Here is a 27,859-nt window from a genome sequence, read left to right as displayed (position 1 = left end):
GCCATAACCTGCTGTCCTCATCCAAATACTTTAGTTGACTGAGTGAGTACACTAAGGGAGAAGGGTCCTGTAGAAGAGAGCGTGTGCTTGAGAGAGCCAGTGACTTTCTTGGGAGTGCTTTGACTCTGTCTCTCTGTCCCAGGAGAGGAGGAGAGCGATGAGCTGTCCTGCTAAAGCTCTGCAGGGCTGATTGTTCCCCATCTCATCGCATCTCTGTGCCTGACTGTGTGACCTGACCCTCCAGTCCTCCTCAACAGCACATCTAATCTGATTCTGCAGCTCTCTGTCCGAAGCTGCCAGCACCATGAGCTCATCTGGGGCAAACCTCCACAACAAGCGTCTACCCTGTGAGTGACTTTACAGCTTCTTTAGCTCTCTCAACAACTGCTTGAATGTGTCGGAGTTGGAAAGACTGTCACTGTGTGAATACGCCGTGGGTTATTACAGATCATTTTTGTCATTTATTCTGTACTGTACTGTTTTTATTAACCTTCTACATAGGTTCATTTACTGTAATCCCCCTATTGCTGAGCAGAAAGATACATAGAAAAAATTCCTGTCCGTATTTGGTCATCTGCTTTAGCTTTTACAGACAGACAAACACATTCAATATTTAGGGAAGAGAAACATAAATCAAGCCACAATCAACAGAACCTGTTGAAGTAATTATGGGTGAAATACTGATTCCTGTTGTTGTGGTTGATGTTGTTGTTGTTGATGTTGGTGGTGTTGTTGTTGTTGTTGTTGCTGGTGGTGATGTTTGAGCATTTAATGCAAAGAATGTGTTGGTGTGTCAGTGTCGGTGTTGGCTGTTCTGAATGTTCAGCCGATGTGGTAAGGACCTGCAGTTTGTGATGTTACTAAGGCTGACATACTATACATGCTTTCCTGACCAAATAAAGACAAGAATGTTGAATTGTCACCATATATACTGTCCTGCTGTAATCAGTGGGACTCTGCTCAAGCCGCTGAGGGTTCTTAAAGGGATATATTCTCATTTTGGTTTGGGGCCACAAAGGCATCCATTGGTTTCACTGACATAAATCTTAAACTCCTAATGAGATTGTGTATCTATCTCTCATGGGAACAGATTGACTGCAGTGACATAGGGCTACAGACTGTCCTATAGACGGTGTTCTCACAGAGAAACCCAGATAGGGGTTAGGGTTAGCAGCATACCACCCTGCATACCACTGCTGGCTTGCTTCTGAAGCTAAGCAGGGTTGGTCCTGGTCAGTCCCTGGATGGGAGATCAGATGCTGCTGGAAGTGGTGTTGGAGGGCCAGTAGGAGGCACTCTTTCCTCTGGTCTAAACAAAGATCCCAATTCCCCAGGGCAGTGATTGGGGACACTGGTCTGTGTAGGGTGCCGTCTTTCGGATGGGATGTTAAACGGGTGTCCTGACTCTCTGAGGTCATTAAAGATCCCATGGCACTTATCGTAAGAGTAGGGGTTTTAACCCCGGTGTCCTGGCTAAATTCCCAATCTGGCCCTCAACCATCACGGTCACCTAATAATCCCCAGTTTACAATTGGCTCATTGATCCCCCTCCTCTCCCCTGTAACTATTCCCCAGGTTGTTGCTGCAAATGAGAATGTGTTCTCAGTCAACTTACCTGGTAAAATAACGGATAAATAAAAAATAAAAATGTTATTTTAATTTGTCTGTCAGTCAGTCAGTGGTGTCTGGGGCTAAATTGGTTCAGAACATGACTGTGAGAGAAGACATCTTCCATCTGTTGCGTTGACCAGTCCCGGTGCCCAGTGCCCTGCCTGTATGGACTGCATTGTGTGGGAATGTTATGTTTGGAGGTTTGTGGTTTGTGTTGGCTTGGAGGACTGAACAGCTGTTGTCACACTGTTGAAAAGTTAGGTGACGGGCTGAGAATTATGAAGTGAGTGCGCAGTTGGTATTGAATGGTCACAGACAGGATGGTTGCTGCCAGAGTGCTCCTTTAAAACAGAGCCAGCCTCCCACCAAGGCAGACACAGCCTGGTAATGTCCTCATAGTGACACAGCCCACTGTAGGATGGAGAGGTAGTCACAACACAAGTCTGTGTTTTTAGTTCACCTGTACTCATTTAACTTTGACTGCTACAGCTGCAGTGTAGATACTGTAGTTTTTCCCCAAGCATACCTGACCAACAACTTGATCAGCCAGATATTTATCTTTATAATGCTATTCGGTAGCAATTAGCCTGGGGACGAGGTTAGGCAAGAGAACAACTTGATTGGTATGAGGGGGGTGGGGGGGGGGGGGTGGTGTATCTATATGTATTAATGTACGTGCACATGTGTATTTCCACTCAGATCCTTTAATCTATGCAGCCCTCAGATCAAAGACCAAGTCCTCCTAATTAGTTTTGAACAAATCTTCCGTCAAACTGACTATCCTACCAATCCTTGACTTTGGCGATGTCATTTACAAAATAGCCTCCAACACTCTACTCAGCAAATTGTATGCAGTTTATCACAGTGCAATCCGTTTTGTCACCAAAGCCCCATATACTACCCACCACTACGACCTGTATGCTCTCATCGCCAAACCCACTGGCTCCAGGTCATCTATAAGTCTTTGCTAGGTAAAGCTCCGCCTTATCTCAGCTCACTGGTCACCATAGCAACACCCACCTGTAGCACACGCTCCAGCAGGTATATTTCAGTGGTCATCCCCAAAGCCAACACCTACTTTGGCCGTCTTTCCTTCCAGTTCTTTGCTGCCAATGACTGAAACTAATTGCAAAAGTCACTGGTTGGAGACTTATATCTCCCTCACTAACTTTAAGCATCAGCTGTCAGAGCAGCTTACCGATCGCTGCACCTGTACACAGCCCATCTGTAAATAGCCCATCCAACCAACTACCTACCTCATCCCATATTTGTTTTTGTTTTTCTGCTCTTTTGCACCCCAGTATTTCTACTTGCACATCATCATCTGTACATCTATCACTCCAGTGTTAATTGCTAAATTGTAATCACTTTGCCAATATGGCCTATTTATTGCCTTACCTCCTTACTTAATTTGCACACACTGTATACAGATGTTTCTATTGTGTTATTGACTGTTTGTTTATCCCATGTGTAACTCTGTGCTGTTGTTTTTGTCGCACTGCTTTTGCTTTATCTTGGCCAGGTCTCGGGTGTAAATGAGAACTTGTTCTCAACTGGCCTAAATGGTGAAATAAAGGTGAAATAAAAAATATTTAAAAATCCCACCTTCTGCTTGGTGAAAAACAACCCCGGACTCAGACCAGGTACATATTAATGCCTATAGGCATATTGTAGCTAATTAAATACAAAATTCAAAAGGCACTCGCACATCTGAGCAATCTTTTTTGTAGGTGCATGGTAACAGTTGAACAAGATGAAGGAAAAAGGAAACCGCACACTGCTCTTGATAGTATCACTGATATTTAATAAGCTTACGTATCGGCCTCACGGCCTTCAGCTAATTAAATACAACAATACAGTTATTATTCATTATTCATAAATCAGCGCAAACTTGGTTAGAGCAAGTTTGCGCTGTTCTGTGAAGGGTGTAGTACACAGCATTGTAGAAGATCTTCAGTTTCTTGGCAATTTCTCACATGGAATAGCCTTCATTTCTCAGAACAAGAGTAGACTGACAAGTTTCAGAAGAAAGTTCTTTGTTTCTGGCCATTTTGAGGCTGGAATCGAACCCACAAATGCTGATGATCCAGATACTCAAATAGTCTAAAGAAGGCCAGTTTTATTGCTTCTTTAAATCAGAAAAACAGCTTTCAGCTGTGCTAACATAATTGCAAAAGGGATTTCTTATGATCAATTAGCCTTTTAAAATGATAAACTTGGATTAGCTAACACAACGTGCCATTGGAACGCAGGAGTGATGGTTGCTGATAATGGGCCTCTGTGCGCCTATGTAAATATTCCATAAAAAATCTGCCGTTTCCAGCTACAATAGTCATTTACAACATTAACAATGTCTACACTGTATTTCTGATCAATTTGATGCTATTTTAATGGACAAAAAAAGTGTTTTTCTTTCAAAAACAAGGACATTTCTAAGTGACCCCAAACTTTTTAACGGTACTGTATGTTTAAAAAATAATATTATTCTTTGAACAATACTAATGTTTTCTTGTGGTTTTCATGGAAAGTTTTCTTAATGTTCAAAGAACATGACTTTAAATAGAACCATGAGGAAACCTGTAGAAAACATTATGCTGAAGTACCTAAATTCCCACCTATGGTTCTCAGAACATTATGTGCTAGCTGGGTATCCTGCACCATTCCCAGAACATTGTGAAAAGGTTGTATGCAAAATAACCATAGGACAACCAAGCTCTCAACAAGTTATAAGAAACATGTGGTTCTCAGAACGTTATGTGCTAACTGGGCAGGCTCATGACCGCACAAGATTTGAGAAATACTAACAACAGAATAGATCAGTGCAAGGCCAGAAATATTCTATTGCATTTAGCCAAACATTTCAGTGACACTGCCCACTGATATGAAAATAGCAATGTAAACTATTCCTCACAAAAAGAGGATCCACAACAAATAGGTTCCAGGAACACCAGGGAAGATGAACAATGGGATAGTTTATGTGTTGCTAAAGGGCTGGTAATGAGTTATCATGTGATTATGACTAGGAGTCTTCAACTCACGATGGAGGGAGCTCAGTTGACCGACACATACATCCACTCCCTCACAACACTCCTGGCAAAACCTGCACATTCATGGTGAGTGAGTGTAGTCCAATGGAGACATTTCTCAGATGTCAGCTGCTTGGGTCCATTGTGGACCAGTAGTTTGCTCATGGACCACATAGAGGGCACTATGTGGCTGAGGCTGACTGACCCATAAACGGCCCTATTGTCTGGGGTGTGTATGTTTGTGCTGGGGGAAGGAGGGGATTCATAATTTCATTGTGGTGTTTACAGAGTGGGGTATGTGGTGGTGCCAGGCTGTGATTCAACCCATTGCAAAAAGCTTCCCCCACACACACGATCCAAACAAACACACACACTGCTCAACTCTCACCATCAATAATTCACTCTCTTTGCAATTGGAACCAAGCCCAAATGGGAGATTCCGGAGAGAGAGCAGGAAGATACAAAAAAAATACCCAAAATAAGCAGCGTAAAGAAAAAACGACGAGGCATTTTCTGTTTTATGAAAGGGAGGCTGCTGCCTGCCACTGAGGTCAGTTTACCACCTACCAAACCTCTTCAATGAACTAAGTAATTGCACAGGGCTTCATATAATCTGATGGTAAAGCTTGTTTTTCTGAAGCTGTTTAAATGTTGCCCCCTGATTCGCAGCAGTTTATCCAGTGAATTTCCAGTTACAGGCAGTCATGGCCAGCTGGTGATCTCCACAGTGCCAGCTTTAGCCAGCTACTAGACTGCTGAGAGTGGAATGTCATGATGAGAGCAGCAGAAAATACATCCTGTCAAAACAGCAAGACATACTCAGCTAATGAGGCCCAATCAGAGTTGTCATATTTTTTCTCTCGGCTCTCCCTGTCTATTCCACACCAAATCCTTTTGCTTCTCTTTTAAATTCTACTGCTGGCTTTCCTCTGAAGCTAAGCAGGGTTGGTCCTGGTTGGTCCCTGGATGTGAGATCAGAAGCTGCTGGAAGTGGTGTTGGATTACTAGTAGGAGGCACTCTTTCCTCTGGTCCCCCAAAAAATATCTCAATGCCACAGGGCAGTGATTGGGGACATTACCCTCAGTAGAGTGCCGTCTTTCGGATGGGATGTTAAACGGGTGTCCTGACTCTCTGTGGTCACTAAAGATTCCATGGCACTTATTGTAAGAGTGTTAACCCTGGTATCCTGGCTAAAATCCCAATCTGGCCCTCATACCATCATGGCCACCTAATCCTCCCCAGTTCTCAGTCAATTTACCTGGTAAAATAAAGGTTACATTTAAAAATGTAAAAATACATTCCTTCTTTCTCCCACTTTCTTTGTACTTCTATTGAAACATTTACTCTTTAGCTGACCTTTCTCACTCTGTGTTTTGTCCACTTTCCCTCCTGATTTCACTCCTCTCAAACTCCAGAACAAGTGATGAGACGGTCCATGTTAAAATAAAATGTTTCCTGTCGCCCTCCCACACCCTCAGCAACATTAAAAGGTCAGTCTCATCTCCCCAAACAGCATTACATCACATCTTGTTGGTCCTGATGCATCTGGTCAGGAGTCACTGCCTGGTGAAGGGAGGGAGGGCAAGAGGAAGAGAGAAAGAGAGAGGGTGAGAGACTTGCAAAGGGATGTGTAATTCCAACATTTTGAATTTTCTTTCCAAATTTAGAATGACTGCCGGGTTGGAAAGACTAAGATATTAGACTACCTAAAGCATGAAAACTGGAACAACCATTTCAGTAATGGGTGCAATAAATCCAAGTAACAGATTGGATTAGTTTAGCAAAATGTATGTTATACACAAGTAGCATAACATTAATTAATCAAAAATATGGTTATTGAAACAATGTCAAAAATCTACCTGCAATAGAGCATGCTGGGAGATATGAGAAGGATGCCTGTGGTTTTGGTTTAACACTGGTTTAATTTGCTGTATGGCAGAGAATTCCCTCAAAATGAGAGTCTGGCAAACTAGTCTATAATCAGTTTGCACAGAAGGAAGTGGCCATTCCCATAAGGGTTTTAGTTTCAGAGCTGCTCTAGCAGGGCCACAAACCAGCAGCCCGAGTGAAAGATCTAAAACCCAAAAGCATCTGGATCATCTGGAAAGCTAATCATCCATGTTTTGTTCCCAAACACTGTTTGTTGTTCTGAGGCTCTTCCGGTCATCACCCTCTCAGTATCTGGCTAGCACTAAGGTCTAATGTGAGGATGAATACAGGGAGGGACAGTGCGTTGTTGATGTAATGGGATACCCCTTCCTACCCTTCCCTAAATGCCCATGGAGTAAAATAACTTTCTCTCACTCGCATCAGGTCTTCAGAATCAGGCCCAGGCCCACTCCCTCACAGCCCTGATTTTGTATTTCTGAAAGATCTCTTTCTGTTTTTACTGTCAGATCTGTGTTTGTCTTTGTGTGGGAAGGTAGAGTTGGCACGCTGACATGTCCGGCTCTTTCTGAATCCGACCCATTTCACACATCCAGCTGGTACTGAGCCCTAATCCTATGCTCTGTCCTTCCCACAACTCCCACTGCATTCACTGAGAGGGAGGGAGTGAGTAAAAACTGTGAAAAAACATTTCTGTAAGAAAGTCTGACAATCTGCCTTCATCCTTTTTGTCCCAGTCCTCTCTCATTGCCCTCCCTCCTCTTCCTCCCTCCTGAATAGCCACTCTGTGTTGCCTGCTGGCTGTCACACTGGATCGCTTGTGGTGTGAACTGGGGGGGGGGGGGGGGGGGTGGAGAATGACTGACCGGAAAAGTGATCTCATCAATCCAAGACATTTGTGATCACATCATTGTGTGACCTAGGGAACTGATCAGAGGTTAAAAAGGTCAGTTGTGAGTTTCCCAGACCTTATTGATTAAGGTGACTAGATGGTAACAAAATGGAATAGATAGAAAAGCATATTTAACTACTCTCCCTTCAGCTCATGTATAAGCCAGGTCCCAGGCCTCTAAGAAAAATACATCAATGCATCAATGTCAACCAGGTTGTAGGATCTACTACACTAGCGTGGCGGGTCATATTCAATTTGCATAGCTGAAGCGATTTAAATTAATGGTAATTTACGAATGAGCCGACATATGCAGCATTTACCGTGAATGCAGTCTCCACGATATGAGACAGAAACAGTTGGAAGCAGTAGAACGGTGAGTGGACATTCCCCATTTCTCTTTATATTGACTATTTTCCAGCTTTTAGATATTCATTAAACCCTCTATAGCCTACGTTGTCTCAATGTCATATGCCCATGGGGAGCAATTTCGATGCCTGTCACTGTATTTAGACATAGCTTAATTAAAAGAAGTTTCATTTTATTATAATTATTCATCATCTTTTTAGGTCTTGTCATAAGTGAATTTAATCGTGCTTATTGTCAACGCTTAGCATGTCCATGGCTCACAGGCTGACTACACTGCTTGCGTGCACCAACGAGCGTCTGCGTTGCCAAGTGCTAAAATAATCTATTTCTGACGCAGATCGCTCTGCAAGTCCTGCCTCTCCCATCTCATCATTGGTTTATAGAAGCAGGTACCCACGTGCCATCTCCTCATTGGTTATACCCACGTGGGTGACTGAAAGACGAAATAGGTCGGTGGCAGTAATGCACGTAATTTGTGAAAGTTGCCAATCACAATATAAAGTCAAGAGAAGAAAAAGCCTGGAAGGAGGAAAGATGACTATAAACGATTCGGTTGACCGTTTTATGTTTGGATTAATTGGTGGAGTAGAGGACCTTGTGCATTTCAGGTAAAATAACAACTCAATGTTTATATCCCAGGACAAATTAGCTAGCAACAGCAAGCTAGCTAAACAGGACAAATTAGCTAGCAAGTGCAAGCTAGCCAGCTAAATTCCCATAAATGTTTAATGCTTTTCGTCCTGTCCCCAAATTAATATAATTGGTTCAGAGTTTGTTTTGATATTTTAACCTGCGTGTCGTGATCGCGTTTGATGTGGAGGGACAAAATAAATTTATGCATGATGGCGCACGATGGTACACGCACGCAGCCGGTTTGGGTTCCGTGTCAGACATGAATACAATTTAGAGTGCAGTAGGCCTGTATCAGTGCCAATGCTGTGTTTTAAAAATATTATTTTTGTTATTGCAATTACTTACAACAATGTGGACTGCAAACATGTTCAACATATTTAGCAAACATGGGATAGGCCTACATTTTGTTATTTTGTTTCTGTTGGCTATTTTCACTGAGTGTACAAAACATTAGGAACAACTGCTCTTTCCATGACATAAGCTATGAAGGTTATGGTCCTTTATTGATGTCACCTGTTAAATCCACTTCAATCAGCGTAGATGAAGGGGAGAAGACAGGTTAAAGAAAGATTTTTAAGACTTAAGACAATTGAGACATGGATTGTGTATGTGTGCCATTCAGAGGGTGAATGGGCAAGACACAGATGTAAGTGCCTTTGAAAGAGAATGGTAGTAAGTGCCAAGTGCACTGGTTTGAGTGTGGCAAGAACTGCAACTCTGCTGGGTTTTTCACACTAAACAGTTTCCCGTGTGCATAAAGAATGGTCCACCACCCAAAGGCAATCCAGCCAACATGACACAAATGTGGGAAGCATTGGAGTCAACATGGGCCAGCATCCCTGTGGCACACTTTCGACAACTTGTAGAGTTCCTGCCCCAACAAATTTAGGCTGTTCTGAGGGCAAAGGAGAGTGCAACTCAATATTAGGAAGGTGTTCAAAATCTTTTGTACACTCAGTGTAGAACAGAGAAACATTCAAATTGGAATTGATAACAAGACTGTAAATACACAACTTCAAGCAAGCACATATGTAGCCATGGAGCATGTTCTTATTGACCAGTGAAGGGCCAAGCTTCAACACACCTACAACTTATTTACTCATCAAAACCCAGCCCTTTTGGGCTATCAGCTATTGCGCCCATAATTCCCACTGTGAAATTACCCAAAATATTTTTGACACACCCAGACCTATAGCGCTATTGCCATCGCTAAGATTTACCATTGCCATTGCATTAGGTTTTTTAAAGGCCTGTGCAGTCAAAAATGAGATTTTCATTTGTTTTAAATATCTTCTTATGAGGTAGGAATAATACTCAGACATTTTGAAAATTATGATAACGGACTTTTAGTGTAAAAGCTGTTTGAAAAGAAATTTCAGCCTGTTTTGGTGGGATGGAGTTTGACGTCACCAAGCTGTAGATGAGATAATAGACCAATAAAAAAAAATCAAAACCTCTCTGCCAATAACAGCATATTTTCAGTTTTCTCTTCCCCACTCAGACTACTCCCAGACAGTCCTAGCAAAGTTCTTGCAGTAAGGTACTTAATTGTTACCCAGAAATTGTTTGATATTGTGATTAAAAATAGTTGCATTGGACCTTTTTAAACCTCTTAAATTTAAATATATGTATTAAAAAATGTTATCTATTTAATCCCCAAAAGTAATTATTTATCATGAGAGGGCCATAAACAATAACCAGTAATTCTGTTAAAATTTCACATTCTGGTAAAAATATTTATAAATGGCTGAGGTGTAGTCACTTTTGTACACAGTACAAATATAATACATATATGAGAATATACAATTTTATATTATGTATTTCCTATTCAACAAACTAAACTCACTCCTTTTCAGGACCCTGTCCTTCAAAGATGATTCGTAAAAAATCCAAATAATTGAACAGATCTTCATTGTAAAGGGTTTAAACACTGTTTCCCATGTTTGTTCAATGAACCATAAGCAATTAATGAACATCCACCTGTGGAACGTCGTTAAGATACTAACAGATGGTAGGCAATTAAGGTCACACTTATGAAAAATTAGGACACTTAAGAGGCCTTTCTACTGTCTCTGAAAAACACCAAAAGAAAGATAACCATGGTGCCTGCTCATCTGTGTGAACATGCCTTAGGCATGTTGCAAGGAGGCATGAGGACTGCAGATGTGGTCAGGGCAATAAATTGCAATGTCCGAACTGTGAGACGCCTAAGACAGCGCTACAGGGAGACAGGATGGACAGCTGATCGTCCTCGCACTGGCAGACCACGTGTAACAAAACCTGCACAGGATCGGTACATCCGAACATCACACCTGCGGGACAGGTACAGCATGGAAACAACTGCCCGAGTTACACCAGGAACGCACAATCCCTCCATCAGTGCTCAGATATGCTAAGAGAGGCTGGACTGAGGGCTTGTAGGCCTGTTGTAAGGCAGGTCCTCACCAGACATCACCAGCAACAACGTCGCCTATGGGCACAAACCCACCGTTGCTGGACCAGACAGGACTGTCAAAAAGTGCTCTTCACTGACGATTCGCGGTTTTGTCTCGCCAGGGGTAATGGTCGAATTCGCATTTATCGTCGAAGGAATGAGTGTTACACCGAGGCCTGTACTCTGGAGTGGGACCGATTTGGAGGTGGAGGGTCCGTCATGGTCTGGGGCGGTGTGTCACAGCATCATCGGACTGAGCTTGCAAGCAATCTCAACACTGTGCGTTACATGGAAGACATCCTCCTCCCTCATGTGGTACCCTTCCTGCAGGCTCATCCTGACATGACCCTCCAGCATGACAATGCCACCAGCCATGCTGCTCATTCTGTGTGTGATTTCCTGCAAGACAAGAATGTCAGTGTTCTGCCATGGCCAGCGAAGAGCCCAGATCTCAATCCCATTGAGCACGTCTGGGACCTGTTGGATCTGAGGGTGAGGGCTTGGTCCATTCCCCCCAGAAATGTCTGGGAACTTGCAGGTGCCTTGGTGGAAGAGTGGGGCAACATCTTACAGCAAGAACTTGCAAATCTGGTGCATTCCATGAGGAGGAGATGCACTGCCGTACTTAATGCAGTTATTTTTTATTTTGACCCCTCCCCTTTGTTCAGGGACACATTATTCCATTTCTGTTAGTCACATGTCTGTGGAACTTTTTCAGTTCATGTCTCAGTTGTTGAATCTTGTTATGTTCATACAAATATTTACACATGTTAAGTTTGCTGAAAATAAATGCAGTTGACAGTGAGAGGACGTTTCTTTTTTTGCTGAGTTTATGAATAAGGCTTAAATTTACTTCTAAATATAGTATAATCAATTTATAAAATGACTAACTAGTAGATTACACCTCGTATATTTAGTTTCAGAGAAAATGTGCATATTTTCTAAAGGTTTCTTGATCAAAACATCTGCCCCCATCGCTGTGAACGTCTCACAGAACTTGGCTTCCTGAACTTGTTAGGAACTTGCCTTTCATCTCATATTAATCATGTTCGTCTAAGACAAACAGAAAGGGTTTTTTGTTTAAAATCCATAAATTATTTTTAGATTACTGGCTATAAATCGATCTCTGAATGTGCTACAGTGGCGAAACCATATTACAATGTAAGGATATGCTGCGATGTAGGGTTCAGCCAGGAGTTGATGGACTTCACACAGACAGAAGAAACATACTCCTGTGAAAATTAGGGTTACCGCTCATTGCAAGCCATTTTGATCTATGGTGACCACAAATCAATATATAAGTGAAATGTCAGTTGGAACCGGAACCATAACCACGCAGGTCCCCAAAACAGGGGACTTTACATCTAAGACATTTAAAAAAAGTGCCCTCAGACATTGGTCATTTCACCAGAATTTTGAGATGCACCATGGCATGTTTTGATATTCCAGAAATCAAAACGAATTAAAGTTAATGTTGGACATCCTCCTCAGATGCCTGGCCTCAATTTTGTCTGGCATCTTGCTTTGTCAGCATGGCTCCCACTGTGCCCTTATGAGAGAACACAGTGGCATATCTGGTTGTGTAAGACTGTGAGAAGAGAAAAAGGAGTCACTCTCTTTCCCCATGCCTACACTGAACAGCTCTGGTCTGAGCATGCAGACCTCTCCAGTGACCTTATTGAATGCCATCTATACCTGACGAGGGACATTGTAAAGAGACCCTGATCCATTGAGGTTTCTTTCTTTCTTTTTTTGACAAATGTTAAGAGCTTGAGCCAACATTTAGTTTGCATTGTTGTGCCAATTTTATCTTACCCTTATCTTATATTGTTACGATAATATGCATTTATTTATAAATTACAAAGGTTAAAATTACTAGTCGTAACAGAGATTGGGGTCTGATCATATGTTGATGTTGCCGTAGAGATGCAGTTGTCTGTATTGCTGTTAAGCGCCGGTGTCTCAGCCCTGGTTGTGATGTCAGGCGTCATGGAACTTCTCGCTGAAGAAACTCTCTCCACTTCATGTCCACTGTCAGGGCTGCCAGATGGTTTCTCCTCAGTGGTCTTGGTTCTTTTGTCGTCCGAAGGAGTAGGTGATGGAGATGGCACACCAAGCAGCCCAATAGAGATTCCTGGGGACCTTTGCTGTTCCTCAGGAATGATGGTGAGGAGCAGGATTGACAGTTGTGAGTCCATGACTGTGAGGAGGTTGGAGTTGTAGTTGACTCTGGAAGTATCCGGGTTACTTTGGCGTAAGGCAGTGGGAAAAGTGAGGACAGTGACCACAGGACAAGGAGAACAGTCTGGAAGAATCCTGATCTCCTTGATGGGAGTCTTTGATGTGCTGTGTCAGAGATCTGGCAGATTTTCAGTCCATAGATCTTTGTTATTGGCTGTGTCATAGTCAAGGTCTGGTGTGTAGGTTGTAGAGGCTTGATCTGGATCTTTCTTTTTCCGCTTCCTCTGAATGAGGCAGATCTGGTTGATTTGTAGGAGTTTGGTCAGCATTCTTGGTCCTTAGCATCTTTCATTCTTTTTAAATCGTCAGGTTCTGGGGTCTTGAGGTCTGGTTGGGTGGCTTTTTTCTGTTTCATCTTCACGAGACAAACATAGACCTACAATGTGAAACAGACGATGTTGGTCTACTGTGGTTGTCATTTAGATTTCTATGTTCAGAGGAGTTTGATCCTGGTTGTTTTTTCCTTCTTGCCAGAGCCAACCCCACAGGAGGTCAGCAGTAGACTGGAAGACATGAATAAACTGCTCTTCTTATTATTTCATTTTACCCCATCTTTTTCCTGATCAGTTTGCCCTTCAGGGGCAGTCGGGTCACTCTGGGATTGACCTATCTTAGTAGATTCCGCTATCAATCATGTCGGTCTTGAGTTTTTGTACAACGAAAAGCAATAGACAAAAACTCCTGAGACGCTCTCTGAAAGCAATGTGAGCGAAGCTTTGAAAGCAATGGGCTTTTATATGGATGTAACCATTATGATGTGTTACAGATGTTGGATCCCTGTTAAAGCCTGAGGAGTTGCTTAGGGCACAGCTATTTTTTGTTGTCAGAAAATAGAAAGTGACAGCCCTTGTATTTTTGGATATTGAACTCAAATCTTACTGCTGGCAATGTCATAAGAACCCCCCCCCCCCCCCCCCCAAACATTTAGTATGCATGGAAAGGGTACCCCTTGGTCATTGACAATGCATTTCCTTCTCCATCCACATTGTTTGTAGCCACGCTGTAGCCACTGTAGCAGGATGAGCATTTCAGTGAACAACTATCCCAAAATGGAAATATCTGACATGAATAACAAGTAAAGAAGTAACAATATCGATCTCCTCGGTACCTAATGAATGAATGTTGACACCTACCAGAATAATTATCCTACAGTATAGGGTCCTCTAGCATATTGCTTGGTCTGCTGCTGCATCGTTGTGGACATGCCAGGTAAGCTTGCATGCATGATATCATACAGGCTACAATTTTTTGAGATGGCTAAATAATCTATTTTACTGACTGTTTAAGAATGATTAATAGCCAGAATAGCGGTGTTTCACTGTGAAGCTAATATTGCATTAGAGCTAATAATGCTTTTTTTCTAATGAGTAGGCTTGCACTGCTATTAATTCATACAACTATCACACTCATGTATATTATTAAATTAGACCGATGTTGAAGATATGCTTTTATATTCGTTGGTAAGTAATATTGAAAGGTGATATGATGCAAACTAGATTAGAAGGCCTAGGCTACTTCATCCTAATGTAAGCTACATCCATTGGTGACTATCATGGTGGCTGGGAGGTTCACAAGTTCTTTACATCTGCAGGGTGTCATGTCCTTCCACCTGGAACAAGCAGACAAGGGGGAAGAAATTAACCTCACTACTCAAATTTCAGTGCTGATTCAAGTTGCTGAAGGCACAACTACCTTTATTAATATTCAATTGTTTTGTCAACAGTTCTGTATATTTTTTGTCTTGGTTAAGTTGTTTACATCTAGGTAGACAGACACTGCCTGCAGCTAGCTAGCAAAATAGACTCATCAGCTGGCTAACAAGCCTAGATTGAACCGAACGCCGCTGGCTGCATTTCCTACGTTTTTCATCAGCCGTTAAATGTCTTGACTCCAAAAGAATCGGGCAGGACTGTTTTTTCCTGCCAAGCCAATGCAATGGAGGGAAATGCGATCAGTTGTCCACTTTAGTCCCTGAAAACAATTGGGGGGAAAAACGAATTTGCTACAAGTCTTTAACTGAATAGCAAGTTCACCAATTCATGGGTCTTCACAATTGACACATTGCTGATGCTACAATGAGTTAGTTTAGTTGTTCATCTCTAAAACAGCCGACAGGCAGGATGAGATTGCCTGCTAGCTAGCTATCATGTCCGACGTGTTAACTAGTTAGTTCGCTTGGCAAAACACCAGTTACTCAATATTTGAATTCCAAATTTAAATGAAAGCAATTTATTGAACATCATTTGGTAAATAAATGTTATACTTACATTTCAAAAGTTATTTCTTATTGTTCTGGAAAATGTTTTCCAAACGGTGGACTTCTGTCAACCATTAATTCACCGCAAGGTGTTATAGGATAGCCTCCCCGTCAAAGGATACACAGGATTGGGACATGCCAATTTTGACGTACTGCCTACAAATTCTGCCTCAAAAGGCAGCACCCTTATTATTGCCAGCTGATGTCTCGTTAAACTGTATTGTGCTAAATTCACCTGTACAGCTGTTGCAACCATTAGTGTTCACCTCATTGTCGCTTCTTAAAAGATGATGGGCTTGTTCGACATTGCAGCCGACAGTGCAGGCAACTGCCGACTGACTGATCTACAAAGAACCTTGCATCACAAATAACTAGACATTATTATTAGTATTATTATTTGTAGATCAATCAGTGAGTCACAATTTACCCATGGTACATTAGGGTTTTGATCGTCTCGAACACCGCCTATGTCGGTGTCCTACTTGCAACCAACGTCTTTCAAGATATGTTCGCCCTCTAGTTGGTATTGTCATCTCAACATATTTGTCCTTTTTGAACAGACTAAGGGCTTTTTATCTGTTTGACAAGCATTCCGTACAGTAGAAATAAAGTATTTTCTTGTTTATCACGGCAAATCTACGATTGCAATTTACCCAACGCTTTGTCTGAATGGGAACTAATGTTGGTGTAACCGACTGATTGTTATTATTTTGTTTCCTATTTGTGTTATCCAAAAGTGCTTGGTATGGGCATCTCTTGTCAAGCTCGGGGGTACAATAACCCTGGACTGTCCATATTTGACATGTGTAACTACATCAAGTTATTTGTGCCAGAAAGGCGTGGGCCCGAATCAAACCCACACTGATACAGTAGGCCTATTTGTGCAGGCTGGCCTTAACCGCTAGACCACCCAATTAAACTCCATTCGTACCCTTAGGATCCACTAGACACTTATGTCGTATATGTCTTGTATTATTAAGCTTTATAAAATGACGGTTGTCGATGTGTATGGCTGCATTTCAGATACATTTTTGTACATTTGAATGTTGCAGTAATAGGACCTAGGCCTAGCATTTGAGCAAGTGAGAGAGAAAATTATTTTGATTGCAAGCCTTGATCCCAATGAGCGACAAAAGAGTGATCAAGTTAAGATCCGACATCTGTAGGTCTCCATAGAAACCAATGATGCATTACAGGTAATAACTTTATGACATCACATTATGATGCGTTTGGGTTCCGTGCACACTAGTGATGCAGTAAACATCCCAATAGGCTTATTTTTCAGCCTAGCATTGAGAAATTTGAGAAATCAGATGATGTATTAGATTTCCATTGAGTTTTCTATTGTATATGACTGTAGACCCACACCATGAGTTCACATGATCTCCCAGATTGAGGCTGAAAAAAGAGCAGCCTGCATGGCGAGAGTGTTTCAGTGGGCTCAGTCGTACGACTTCATGACGTAATTGTAACTCCACCACTCACAACATGCTTTGCTTTCTGCGGGGGAGTAAAAAGAGTGACACTATCCTCTCTCTCTGTCGATTACATAAAAAGCAGCTCTGGGAGACCTGACCTTTAGAAAATACAGAGTTGGAAATGACAATGAAAAAAGTTCTAAAGGCTGGGTAATGATTTTTAATCACTTGATGTTAACAATGACCACGAGGGGAGAGAAAAGGGGATGATAAGAGAAGAGAAGAAAAGAAAGGAGAGGAGAGTAGAGACTGCTTCAGGAGTGAAAGACATATCTCTAATTATATCGGCTTGTTACATGCCTCAGTTTAGCTTAGTTGGTCAGAGAGCTGTTAGCCTGCACACCATTGCAAGTTATGTTACGAAATAGAAGTGACAGATGAAATGATGTTGCTCAATGTAACGAGTTACATCATGTACATACACAGAGCAGTTGTGACAGCTAATGAGATCTGATATGTTGTGGGTAAAGTTGACTTCACGAGGGTGGGTTCAAAGAAAGTTACAACTGAATCAGGGGCAATAGAATCTAAGATGAAGCACAGTTGTGGCCTAATTCCATGACTGCTAACTTGTAACCCATAGAGCACACAGAATACCAATGTTATGAACATAACTAATTTAATGTTTGGCAGGACGCAGTAGACATCTCACCCGCTCTGTATTATTGCTGTGTCGTTTTGGTTTTGTGCCTCTGGAGCTCTGAGAGTTTTCTTGGGCTGGTGTCAGAGGCTCTCCATCACACGGCTCAGTGTCTTAGTGTTTACCCACGGATGCCCAGTGGTGCAGACAGACAGACAGACAGACAGACAGGCCCAGGGGGTGAGTGAGGCGTCTCCCCTCTCCTCCCCGGTTGACCCGAAGCCCCAGGACAGGGCTGTCAGACTGAAGGAGACAGTAAGTTGCTGTGACAGGCCTGCCTCCTGCTATCACTAGACAGAGGACTCCACAGGACCCACAGGGAAGCTGGGGATGACACAGCAGACTGGACTGGGGGGAGCCTGTTGCCCTTTTCAGATGGCCTTGAATCATTCTGCATACAAAGGAAAACCAGGAACACCATTGGTATTATCATTATACTGTACCATTTGCTTACTGAGAAGCATGGGCATACACAAACAGAAGCAACACTGCTTCATGTGATTCCATGACTCAGCAAGGATAGAAAAAACATTTTATGAAGACGATGTGAAAATACAATCATACACCCATTTGGAGCTTGCAGTCCTGTGGTCGAAGGCCTAGTTCCTCTTTCCTTTGTTATTGTTTCTATCCTGATCCCTCTCTGTCCTCAGTTGCTCGGAGCCTAAGTACTGTGCTGCTAATAGCACCACTGCCTGTGTGTGATCAGTGCTCGCAGCACAAGCCAGATAATATTTACATTATTCCCAATTTAAAAACCTCAGCCTATTAGCGCACTCCCTGCCTGTAGCTTCTCATTATGCCTTAATCCCTAGACACTTTTTTTTCAGAGTAGGGGGTCAATATATGGATGTGGTGAGAGGAGAGAGCGAGGGCAACACTTTTACAGAGCTGTGTTGAAATCTCCAATGTATATCAATCTGCTGTATGCTCAAATGTGTGTACATGTCACTTTATGATGTCCATATTCCATCGCTAATCCATGAGTGACTGTGTTTACAGGTTGAGTTGTATGTTGACAGTGGAAGAAGATGTTTGGTCAGTCTGTATACGTGATGTGTTCAGGGAGCCCACCATAAAGGTGATGTAACCTGATTTACTCTGAGCCATGAACACACTGGCATTCCTCAGGTTATTCTGGGTTCCTGCATTTCTCTTTCCTGTCTCCTGCGTATCACACTTGTGTGCTGTCCCCTCCCCTGGCTCTAGCAGCACTTTGCTTTATTACAATGGTGCTGATGAGGTGGGAAATGTGATTGCATTGTATCCCAAACAAGATTAACTTAGGGAATTGACAGTTGACATTTGCAAAGCAATTGGTGGGTGTTGAGTGATTAATACAGTACACTGTGGTACTGTGTGAATATTGTATGTTTTGATTTCTCAAGCCGTCCACACTGGTCAGGACATTTATGGGTCTGCAACAGTAAAAGCATTAGCTTTATGTAGAATGGGCCGGCTCTAGCATTTTGGGGGCAATATGCGAGATTTGATTGGGTGGCCCCACACCTCGCAGAAAAACATTTTAGTGGCCCCCCTATTGACGGTGGAGATCTGCCTACAGTGTGGATCTGCCCAACGATGTCTCTCTACCATTCGAAATCAATGCATTTTATGCACGCTTCAACAATAACAACCATGCCATGCGTTAAAGCCCCCACCAACCCAGAGGACTGAGGGATCTCGCTCTCAGAGGCCGACAGTAAGGTCTTTAATTAGGTCAACACTCGCAAGACAGCAAGGCTGGATGGTATAGAGGTCCGCGTTCTCAGAGAACTCGCAGAACAGCTGGCAGACATATTCACAGTCATTTTGAACCTCTATTTGTCCGGGTCTGTAATCCCCACGTCTTAAACTGACCACCATCATTCCTGTTGCCGAGAACTCTAAGGCGTCATGCCACTATAACTAGCGCCCTGTAGCACACATCTGTAATCATGAAGTGCTCTGAAAGGCTGGCTATGGTACACATCAACTCCATCATACCAGACACCCTAGACCCACTCCAATTTGCCACCCCAACAGATCCATATACAATCTCAATTGCACTCCACACTGGCCCTCACCCACCTAGATAAGAGGAATACCTACAATTGAAGTCGGAAGTTTACATACACCTTAGCCAAATACATTTCAATTCAGTTTTTCATAATTCCTGACATTTAATCCTAGTAAAAATTCCCTGTTTATGGTCAGTTAGGATCACCACTTTATTTTAAGAATGTAAAATGTCAGAATAATAGTAGAGAGAATGATTTATTTCAGCTTTTATTTCTGTCATCACATTCCCAGTGGGTCAGAAGTTTACATACACTCAATTAGTATTTGGTAGCATTGCCTTTAAATTGTTTAACTTGGGTCAAAAGTTTCGGGTAGCCTTCTACAAGCTTCCCACAATAAGTTGGGTGAATTTTGGCCCATTCCTCCATTCAGAGCTGTTGTAACTGAGTCAGGTTTGTAGGGCTCCTTGCTCGCACACGCTTTTTCAGTTCTGCCCACAAATTTTCTGAAGGATTGAGGTCAGGGCTTTGTGATGGCCACTCCAATACCTTGACTTTGTTGTCCTTAAGCCATTTTGCCACAACTTGGAAATATGCTTGGGGTCATTGTCCATTTGGAAGACCCATTTGTGACCAAGCTTTAACTTCCTGACTGATGTCTTGAGATGTTGCTTCAATATATCCACATAATTTTCCATCCCATTGATGCCATCTATTTTGTGAAGTGCACAAGTCCCTCCTTCAGCAAAGCACCCCCACAACACCCCCGTGCTTCATCGTTGGGATGGTGTTCTTTGGCTTGCAAGCCTCCCCCTTTTTCCTCTAAATATAACGATGGTCATTATGGCCAAACAGTTCTATTTTTGTTTCATTAGACCAGAGGACATTTCTCCAAAAAGTATGATCTTTGTCCCCATGTGCAGTTGCAAATCGTAGTCAGTTTTTTTATGGCGGTGTTGGAGCAGTGGCTTCTTCCTTGCTGAGCGGCCTTTCATGTTATGTCGATATAGGATTCGTTTTACTTTGGATATAGATACTTTTGTACCTGTTCCCTCCAGCATCTTCACAAGTTCCTTTGCTGTTGTTCTGGGATTGATTTGCACTTCTCGCACCAAAGTACGTTCCTCTCTAGGAGACAGAACGCGTCTCCTTCCTGAGAGGTATGAAGGCTGCGTGGTCCCATGGTGTTTATACTTGCGCACTATTGTTTGTACAGATGAACATAGTACCTTCAGGCATTTGGAAATTGCTCCCAAGGATGAACCAGACTTGTGGAGATCTACAAAAATTTTCTGAGGTCTTGGCTGATTTCTTTTGATTTTCCCATGATGTCAACCAAAGACACACTGAGTTTGAAGGTAGGCCTTGAAATACATCCACAGGTACACCTCCAATTGACTCAAATTATGTCAATTAGCCTATCAGAAGCTGCTAAAGCCCTGACATAATTTTCTGGAATTTTCCAAGCTGTTTAAAGGTACAGTCAACTTAGTGTATGTACCCTTCTTTCCCACTGTAATTGGGATACAGGGAATTATGAATTAAATAATCTGTTTGTAAACATTTGTTGGAAAAATGACTTGTCAAAACTATAGTTTGTTAACAAGAAATTTGTGGAGCGGTAGAAAAATTTGTTTTAATGACTCCAACCTAAGTGGATGTAAACTTCCGACTTCAACTGTATGTGAGAAGGCTGTTCATTGACTACAGCTTAGCATTCAACACCATTGTCCCATCCAAGCACGTCACCAAGCTTAGGACCCTGGGATTGAACACCTCCCTCTGCAACTGGTTCCTGGACTTTCTGACGGATCGACCCCAGGTGGTGAGGGTAGGCAACATTACCTCTGCAACGCTGATCCTCAACATGGGGACTCCAAAGGGGTTCATGCTTAATGCCAGGACAACAACCTCTCACTCAATGTCAGTAAAACAAAGGAGCTGATCATGGAGTACAGGAAACGGAGGGGTGAGCACGCCCCCATCCACATCAACTGGGCTGCAGTGGAGCGAGCCGAGAGCTACAGGTTCCTCAGTGTCCAAATCCCTAAGAACTTAAAACGGTCCACACACTCCCGCACAGTCGTGAAGAAGGCGTGACACCACCTCTTCCCCCTCAGGAGGTTGAAAATGTTTGGCATGGGCCCTCAAATCCTTAAAAAGTACAGCTGCACCAATGAGAGCATCTTGACTGGCTGCATCACTGTTTGGTATGGCAACAGCACTACCCTCGATCGTATGGTGCTACAGATGATGGTGAGGACAGCCCAGTACATCACTTGGGCCGAGCTCCGTGCCATCCAGGACCTCTATCAGACAGTGTGAAAGGAAGGCCTGGGAAATTTGTTCAAGACTCCAGAAACCCAAGCCATAGAGTATTCCATCTGGTTCCACACAGCAAGATCTACCAGTGCATCAAGTCTGACACCAAAAGGCTCCTGAACTGCTTCTATCCCCAAGCCACAAGACTGCTAAATAGATTAACAAAATGGCTACACGGGCTATCTGAGTTGACTGTTGTATTTTATTTTTGCACTCTCTATGCACACTCACAAGACTCTACACACTCAAGCACACTGATACTCCAACACACACACACACACGCACGCACGCACGCACGCACGCACGCACGCACGCACGCACGCACGCACACACGCACACACACACACACACACACACACACACACACACACACACACACACACACACACACACACACAACATGCACACACATTTATAATGACTCTACACACCCACTCACATACAATCATCATATATGCTGCTGCTACTCTGTTTATCATATACCCTTATTCATACATTATCTACCTCTATCACTCCAGTATCCCTGCACATTGTAAATATGCTATTCGAACTGACCCTGTATATACAATTCAGACCCCTTGACTTTTCCCACATTTTGTTAGGTTACAGCCTCATTCTGAAATTGATTAAATTGGTTTTTCCCCTCATCAATCTACACACAAAATCACAGAAAGACCATGCAAAAACAGGTTTTTAGAAATTGTTGCTAATTTATTAAAAACAAAAAACTGAAACATCACATTTACATAAGTATTCAGACCCTTTACTCAGTACTTTGTTGAAGCACCTTAATAAGCAGCTATTACAGCCTCGAGTCTTCTTGGGTATGATGCTACAAGCTTGGCACACCTGTATTTGGGGAATTTCTCCCATTCTTCTCTGCAGATCCTCTCAAGCTCTGTCAGGTTGGATGGGGAGCGTTGCTGCACAGCTATTTTCAAGTCTCTCCAGAGATGTTCGATCGGGTTCAAGTCAGGCTCTGGCTGGGCCACTCAAGGACAATCAGAGACTTGTCCCGAAGCCACTTCTGTGTTGTCTTGGCTGTGTGCTTAGGGTCAATGTCTTGTTGGAAGGTGAACCTTACTGCACATGCAGGGCGTCATTAAGTGATAATACATCATTCACAAGTGATAATATTGTCACTCAGACTATTTCAATCTTGTCTTTACATATACTAAATAATATATGTGTGAAATGTGTTATGATTTTGAATGGACCATTATCATGCACCTGTCGGAATAGGTGAGCTTTTCCCCGTGGTTTATTTTCATGCCAGCCAGGTAGGCTATACTCCTGTTGTAAAGCGAAGCAATGTGCTTAATATTTGGAAAGTTGAGAAATAAATATAGTAGGCCTAGCCTATAGAAGCTGATTGGATCCTCTTTTTAAAAGAGGCCATGTTTTATCACGCCTATAGAAATGTTGCGCAACATGAGCTCATGGGCACTCATGAAGTGTTTGATTAGATTTTTAATTACATTTGCATTGATGTCATTGTGATTAGAGAGACAGAGTGCTGAGTTCCAGAACATTAGCAACTGGCAGTTAACAAGTTTGGTACTCTACATATGACCATATGCACCATCAGAGTGCAGTTTTGGAGAAGCCTAGTTACCGTGACAAAACGGTCACGTATTACCATCACCATAACAGCCCTACCCTAAACCTTCAGTAAACCTCTCTCTCTCCTTACTTGTGACAAGTGTTGGGGGTAAAGGAGAAGCCAGGTTCAGGTATGGGGGAGAAGCCTGCCCCCTGGGTGGTCCTGAGCGCTCTGGAGCAGGTTTTAAACACGGATCTCTCTGTACTTTGCTCTGTTCATCTTTCCCTTGATCCTGACTAGTCTCCCAGTCCCTGCTGCTGAAAAACATCCCCACAGCATGATGTTGCCACCACCATGCTTCACCATAGGGATGGTGCCAGGTTTCCTCCAGACGTGACGCTTGGCATTGAGGCCATAGAGTTCAATCTTTGTTTTATCAGACCATAGAATCTTGTATCTCATGGTCTGAGAGTCTTTAGAGGCCTTTTAGCAAACTCCAAGCGGGCTGTCATGTGCCTTTTACTGAGAAGAGGCTTCCGTCTGGCCACTCTACCATAAGGCCTGATTGGTGGAGTGCTGCAGATATGGTTGTCCTTCTGAAAGGTTCTCCCATCTCCACAGAGGAACTCTAGAGCTCTGTCAGAGTTACCATCGGGTTCTTGGTCACCTCCCCGACCAAGGCTCTTCTCCCCCGGTTGGTCAGTTTGATTGGGCGGCCAGCTCTAGGAAGTGTCTTGTTGGTTCCAAACTTCTTCCATTTAAGAATGATGGAGGCCACTGTGTTCTTGGGGACCTTCAATTTTACAGACATTCTTTGGTACCCTTCCCCAGATCTGTGCCTCGACAAAATCCTGTCTCTGAGCTTTACGGACAATTCCTTCTACCTCAAGCCTTGGTTTTTGCTCTGACATGCACTGTCAACTGTGGGACCTTATATAGACAGGTGTGTGCCTTTCCAAATCATGTCCAATCAATTTAATTTACCACAGATGGACTCCTATCAAGTTGTAGAAACATCTCAAGGATGATCAATGGAAACAGGATGCACCTGAGCTCAATTTCGATTCTCATAGCAATGGGTCTGAATACTTTTGTAATTAAGGTATTTATGTTTTTTATTTTTAATACATTTGAAAAAAAGTACTGTTTTTTGCTTTGTTATTATGGGTTATAGTGTCCAGATTGATGAGGAAAACATTGTATTTAATCCATGTTGGAATAAGACTGTGTAACGTAACAAAATGTGGAAAAAGGGAAGTGGTCTGAATACTTTCCGAATGCATTGTAGCTTGCTTACTTCTCGTGTTCTTGGTCGTGATTCGGCCATGATTACTACAAGTTTAGATGGCTGGCTAGACTAATTTACCAATCTAAAAATTGTTAGCTGACATGGCTAATTGATTGACTGTCAGTGACTGACATAACATGAGAAAATGCACAACTGCTGATGCAAAACCACATTTCTAAATTGCACCCGGTTTATTCTACTATTCTTACTCTCAATAGTAAGTTGATACCGCAACTGAGTTCCTAAAACTTGTTGTTTCATGAATAAAACAAAGGAGAGAATGTATGATATGTTTTACAGGATCAATCATATTTCACCGTAAAGCATTAGTAAGAAATGTTGCACATGCATGCTCTATCTACATTATGCTAAAAGTGTCTGCTACTGAGAGGTACCAAGGAAAACAAGTCTGCAAGAGGATATGAAAAGCCAAAAATTCACAGCCACAAAACCTGAGATTACAGTAAAGGCTGAGTTTTCCTGTCATTTCTTGTTCCTATGGTTCAGCGTTCCTCCTTTCTGGCCATCACTTTGTTTGTTGCAGCTTTGGGGAGTGTTGATCTTGCAGACCTGTTTGACCAGAGTTTCTGACAGATATGTTCTGTTGTTCTCTGTGCCAGCGGAGACCGAGCATGCTCAGAGGGTCCCAGGAATGGACGCAGCCCAGCAGATGAAACTAAGAGAGCGACAGCGCTTCTTTGAGGAGGTCTTTCAGCACGATGTGGATGTCTACCTGTCCTCTGCTCACTTGCAGATTCATGACTATAAGAGACGTGAGTGCAGTCAGCATCACACATGTCCATACCCAAGCACAACCCTTACCTTAGCCATTACTCTAACACTAGATTCATGTCCACACCCTGGCTAAACCCTAACACTAACCCTAGATTAATGTCCAAACCATTGCTCAACCCAAACCCTATCCATAACCCTATATCCAAGTCCGCACAATTCAAATACTCACTTTCTACCACTCGCCATATTACACTGAACAAAAATAAATAAGTATCCCAGAAATGTTCCATACTCACAAAAAGCTTATTTCTCTCACATTTTGTGCACAAATTGTTAACATCCCTATTAGTGAGCATTTCTCCTTTAGCCAAGATAATCCATCCTTACCTGACAGGTGTTGCCTAAAAAAAAGCTGATTAAACAGCATGATAATTATACAGGTGCACCTTGTGCTGGGGACAATAAAAGGCCACTAAAATGTGCATCTTTGTTACACAACACAATGCCTCAGGTTTTGAGGGAGTGTGCAATTCGCATGCTGATGCAAGATAATTTAATGTTTATTTCTCTACCATAATCCGCCTCCAATGTTGTTTTAGAGAATTTGGCAGTACGTCCAACCAGCCTCTCAACCGCATGTAACCACGCCAGCTCAGGACCTCCACATCCGGCTTCTTCACCTGCGTGATCATCTGAGGGGAGGGGGGTGGTATTTCTGTCTGTAAAAAAGCCATTTTGTGGGGAAAAACTCATTCTGATTCGCTGGGCCTGTACCCCTGCCCAGCCATGTGAAATCCATAGATTGGGGACTTATCAATTTCAATTGACTGATCTGCATATATGAACTGTAATGCAGTAAAATCTTTGAAATTGTTGCATGTTGCATTTATATTTTTGTTCAATATGCACACGTGAAAGTTTGTAATGTTGCTAAACATTTCCTATGAGAAGTGAAGCTGACATTATATGCCTCTAATCAACCTCACGGTTGTCTCTTGGGTTGTTGTTAGCTCCCATTGGCAGTGTCTCGTCCATGGAGGTTAATGTGGACATGCTGGAGCAGATGGACCTCATGGACATCTCTGACCAGGAAGCACTGGATGTCTTCCTCGGCTCTGGGGGGGATGAGGGGGTGCTGGCCTCCCCTCTGCCAGGTAAAGGTGAGTGGAGGGGAGACGCCAGTCTGAGGCCATCCTATGTTGATAGTGTAGTATTTGGCAGAGAGTCGAGGCTTTTACCCTCCCCTATACTAGCTGGCAACACTAACTGCAATATTGAGCGTAGCACTGAAAATCTTTTGTCTAATATCCCCTTCATTTCACCTGCAGTAGTTCATGGAAACAACAACAACGATAAGGTAATCAACCAGGGACGCTCTCTCCACTACACTGACGGTTGTGATGGGAAGTTCCGCATGTCCTCCACCTCCTCCACTAACAGCCAGAACACCAATGAGGACGGACGGGACACCCAAGTCGTCCAATCAGATGATGAAGATGTGCATGCCGACACAGTCTTGCTGAGGGGATCACCCCCAGGGAAAGATGAGAAGAAGGATCGGTTTATCCTCTCTTCCTAGGCGCCTTCCTTCACTTCCAATATTCAGTAACAGTTTGGACTTACTGGTGCTTACAAGTATCACTTCAACTGGACACACACACTTCTGTGGACTGGCAAGACAACTGCCACTTTCCACAGCCTTTTCTTTACTCTTCATTTTGTTTTGCCTGAACTGTACATATAAAGCCAAATCTTCTCCAAGCTTGCTTATCTCCATTTATACTTCTGGAATGTAGATGACAGGACATTTCTTTTTATTTCCTCATTTAGCATCCTATTAAGATCTGGCAGTGTGTGGTACTCTTTTGGGAAGGACATTTTTGTGTGTAAGCATGCTTTGCTATACTACAGATCAGAACAACTGAGTGTTAGTAAAAAGTAAGTATCTGTATTAACCAGGTTGAAATAAAGGTTGAATAATTTATAAAATAAAGATGTAGAGAACTAATATTTTTTTATGTAAGATGTAAATAAAGACAGGTTAACTTTTTTTCTTTAGAGAGAAACATATAAACTGTGCACAACTTTGCCATGCTTTGTAAATCTGGCCCTTGGTTCCCATATTCCCTAAAATGTTCAACCAACCCAAAACACCTGCCACAAATAAGGACATATTGTACATAGTGCTTAGTGGTGCTTTAATTTGTTGTATCTTTCTCTTAGTATCCTCTTATTCTCCGACTTAAGGTTTATTTATTTTAACTATACATAGGAATAAAAAAATAACATTTGTTTCCCTGGAAACAATTATTTTTGTTCCTTTTTTGTGTGTGTGTGGAGGTATTTGTAATGAACACGAGGGGAGACAGAGAGCTGGTTTCAAGCGCAGGGCGCTGCAGGTGTTTATTGCAAAGGACCACAGGAGGAGGCAGGTAGCTGGGTCCAGGGGCAGGCAGAAGGTCATACACAGGGGGTCCAAAAAGGCAACAGTACAGGCAAGGAAAA

General features: G+C 42.7%; 1 protein-coding gene across 3 annotated transcripts; it reads left to right on the top strand.

Moving 5' to 3' along the window:
* On the top strand, positions 1-27,664 carry LOC129815070 (dysbindin-like). 3 transcript variants are annotated; one of them, XM_055868404.1, is made up of 5 exons: positions 1-347; positions 6,054-6,128; positions 25,240-25,392; positions 26,365-26,514; positions 26,683-27,664. In XM_055868404.1, exons 3-5 carry the CDS (start codon positions 25,272-25,274, stop codon positions 26,931-26,933), a joined length of 522 nt encoding a protein of 173 aa, XP_055724379.1. In that variant the 5' UTR covers positions 1-347; positions 6,054-6,128; positions 25,240-25,271; the 3' UTR covers positions 26,934-27,664. The 3 variants fall into 3 exon arrangements, with proteins under 3 accessions (XP_055724379.1, XP_055724378.1, XP_055724377.1); XM_055868403.1 differs by lacking the exon at positions 6,054-6,128 and having other exon boundaries at positions 2-347; positions 26,365-26,508; XM_055868402.1 differs by lacking the exon at positions 6,054-6,128 and having other exon boundaries at positions 5-347.
* Positions 27,665-27,859: the final 195 nt, after the last annotated feature.

The sequence above is a fragment of the Salvelinus fontinalis genome, chromosome 18 (assembly GCF_029448725.1).
Source record: "Salvelinus fontinalis isolate EN_2023a chromosome 18, ASM2944872v1, whole genome shotgun sequence".
In the NCBI taxonomy this organism is placed as follows: Eukaryota; Metazoa; Chordata; class Actinopteri; order Salmoniformes; family Salmonidae; genus Salvelinus; species Salvelinus fontinalis.
Note: the sequence above shows the minus strand (reverse complement) of the source record. Positions and strands in the feature narration are given on the sequence as shown.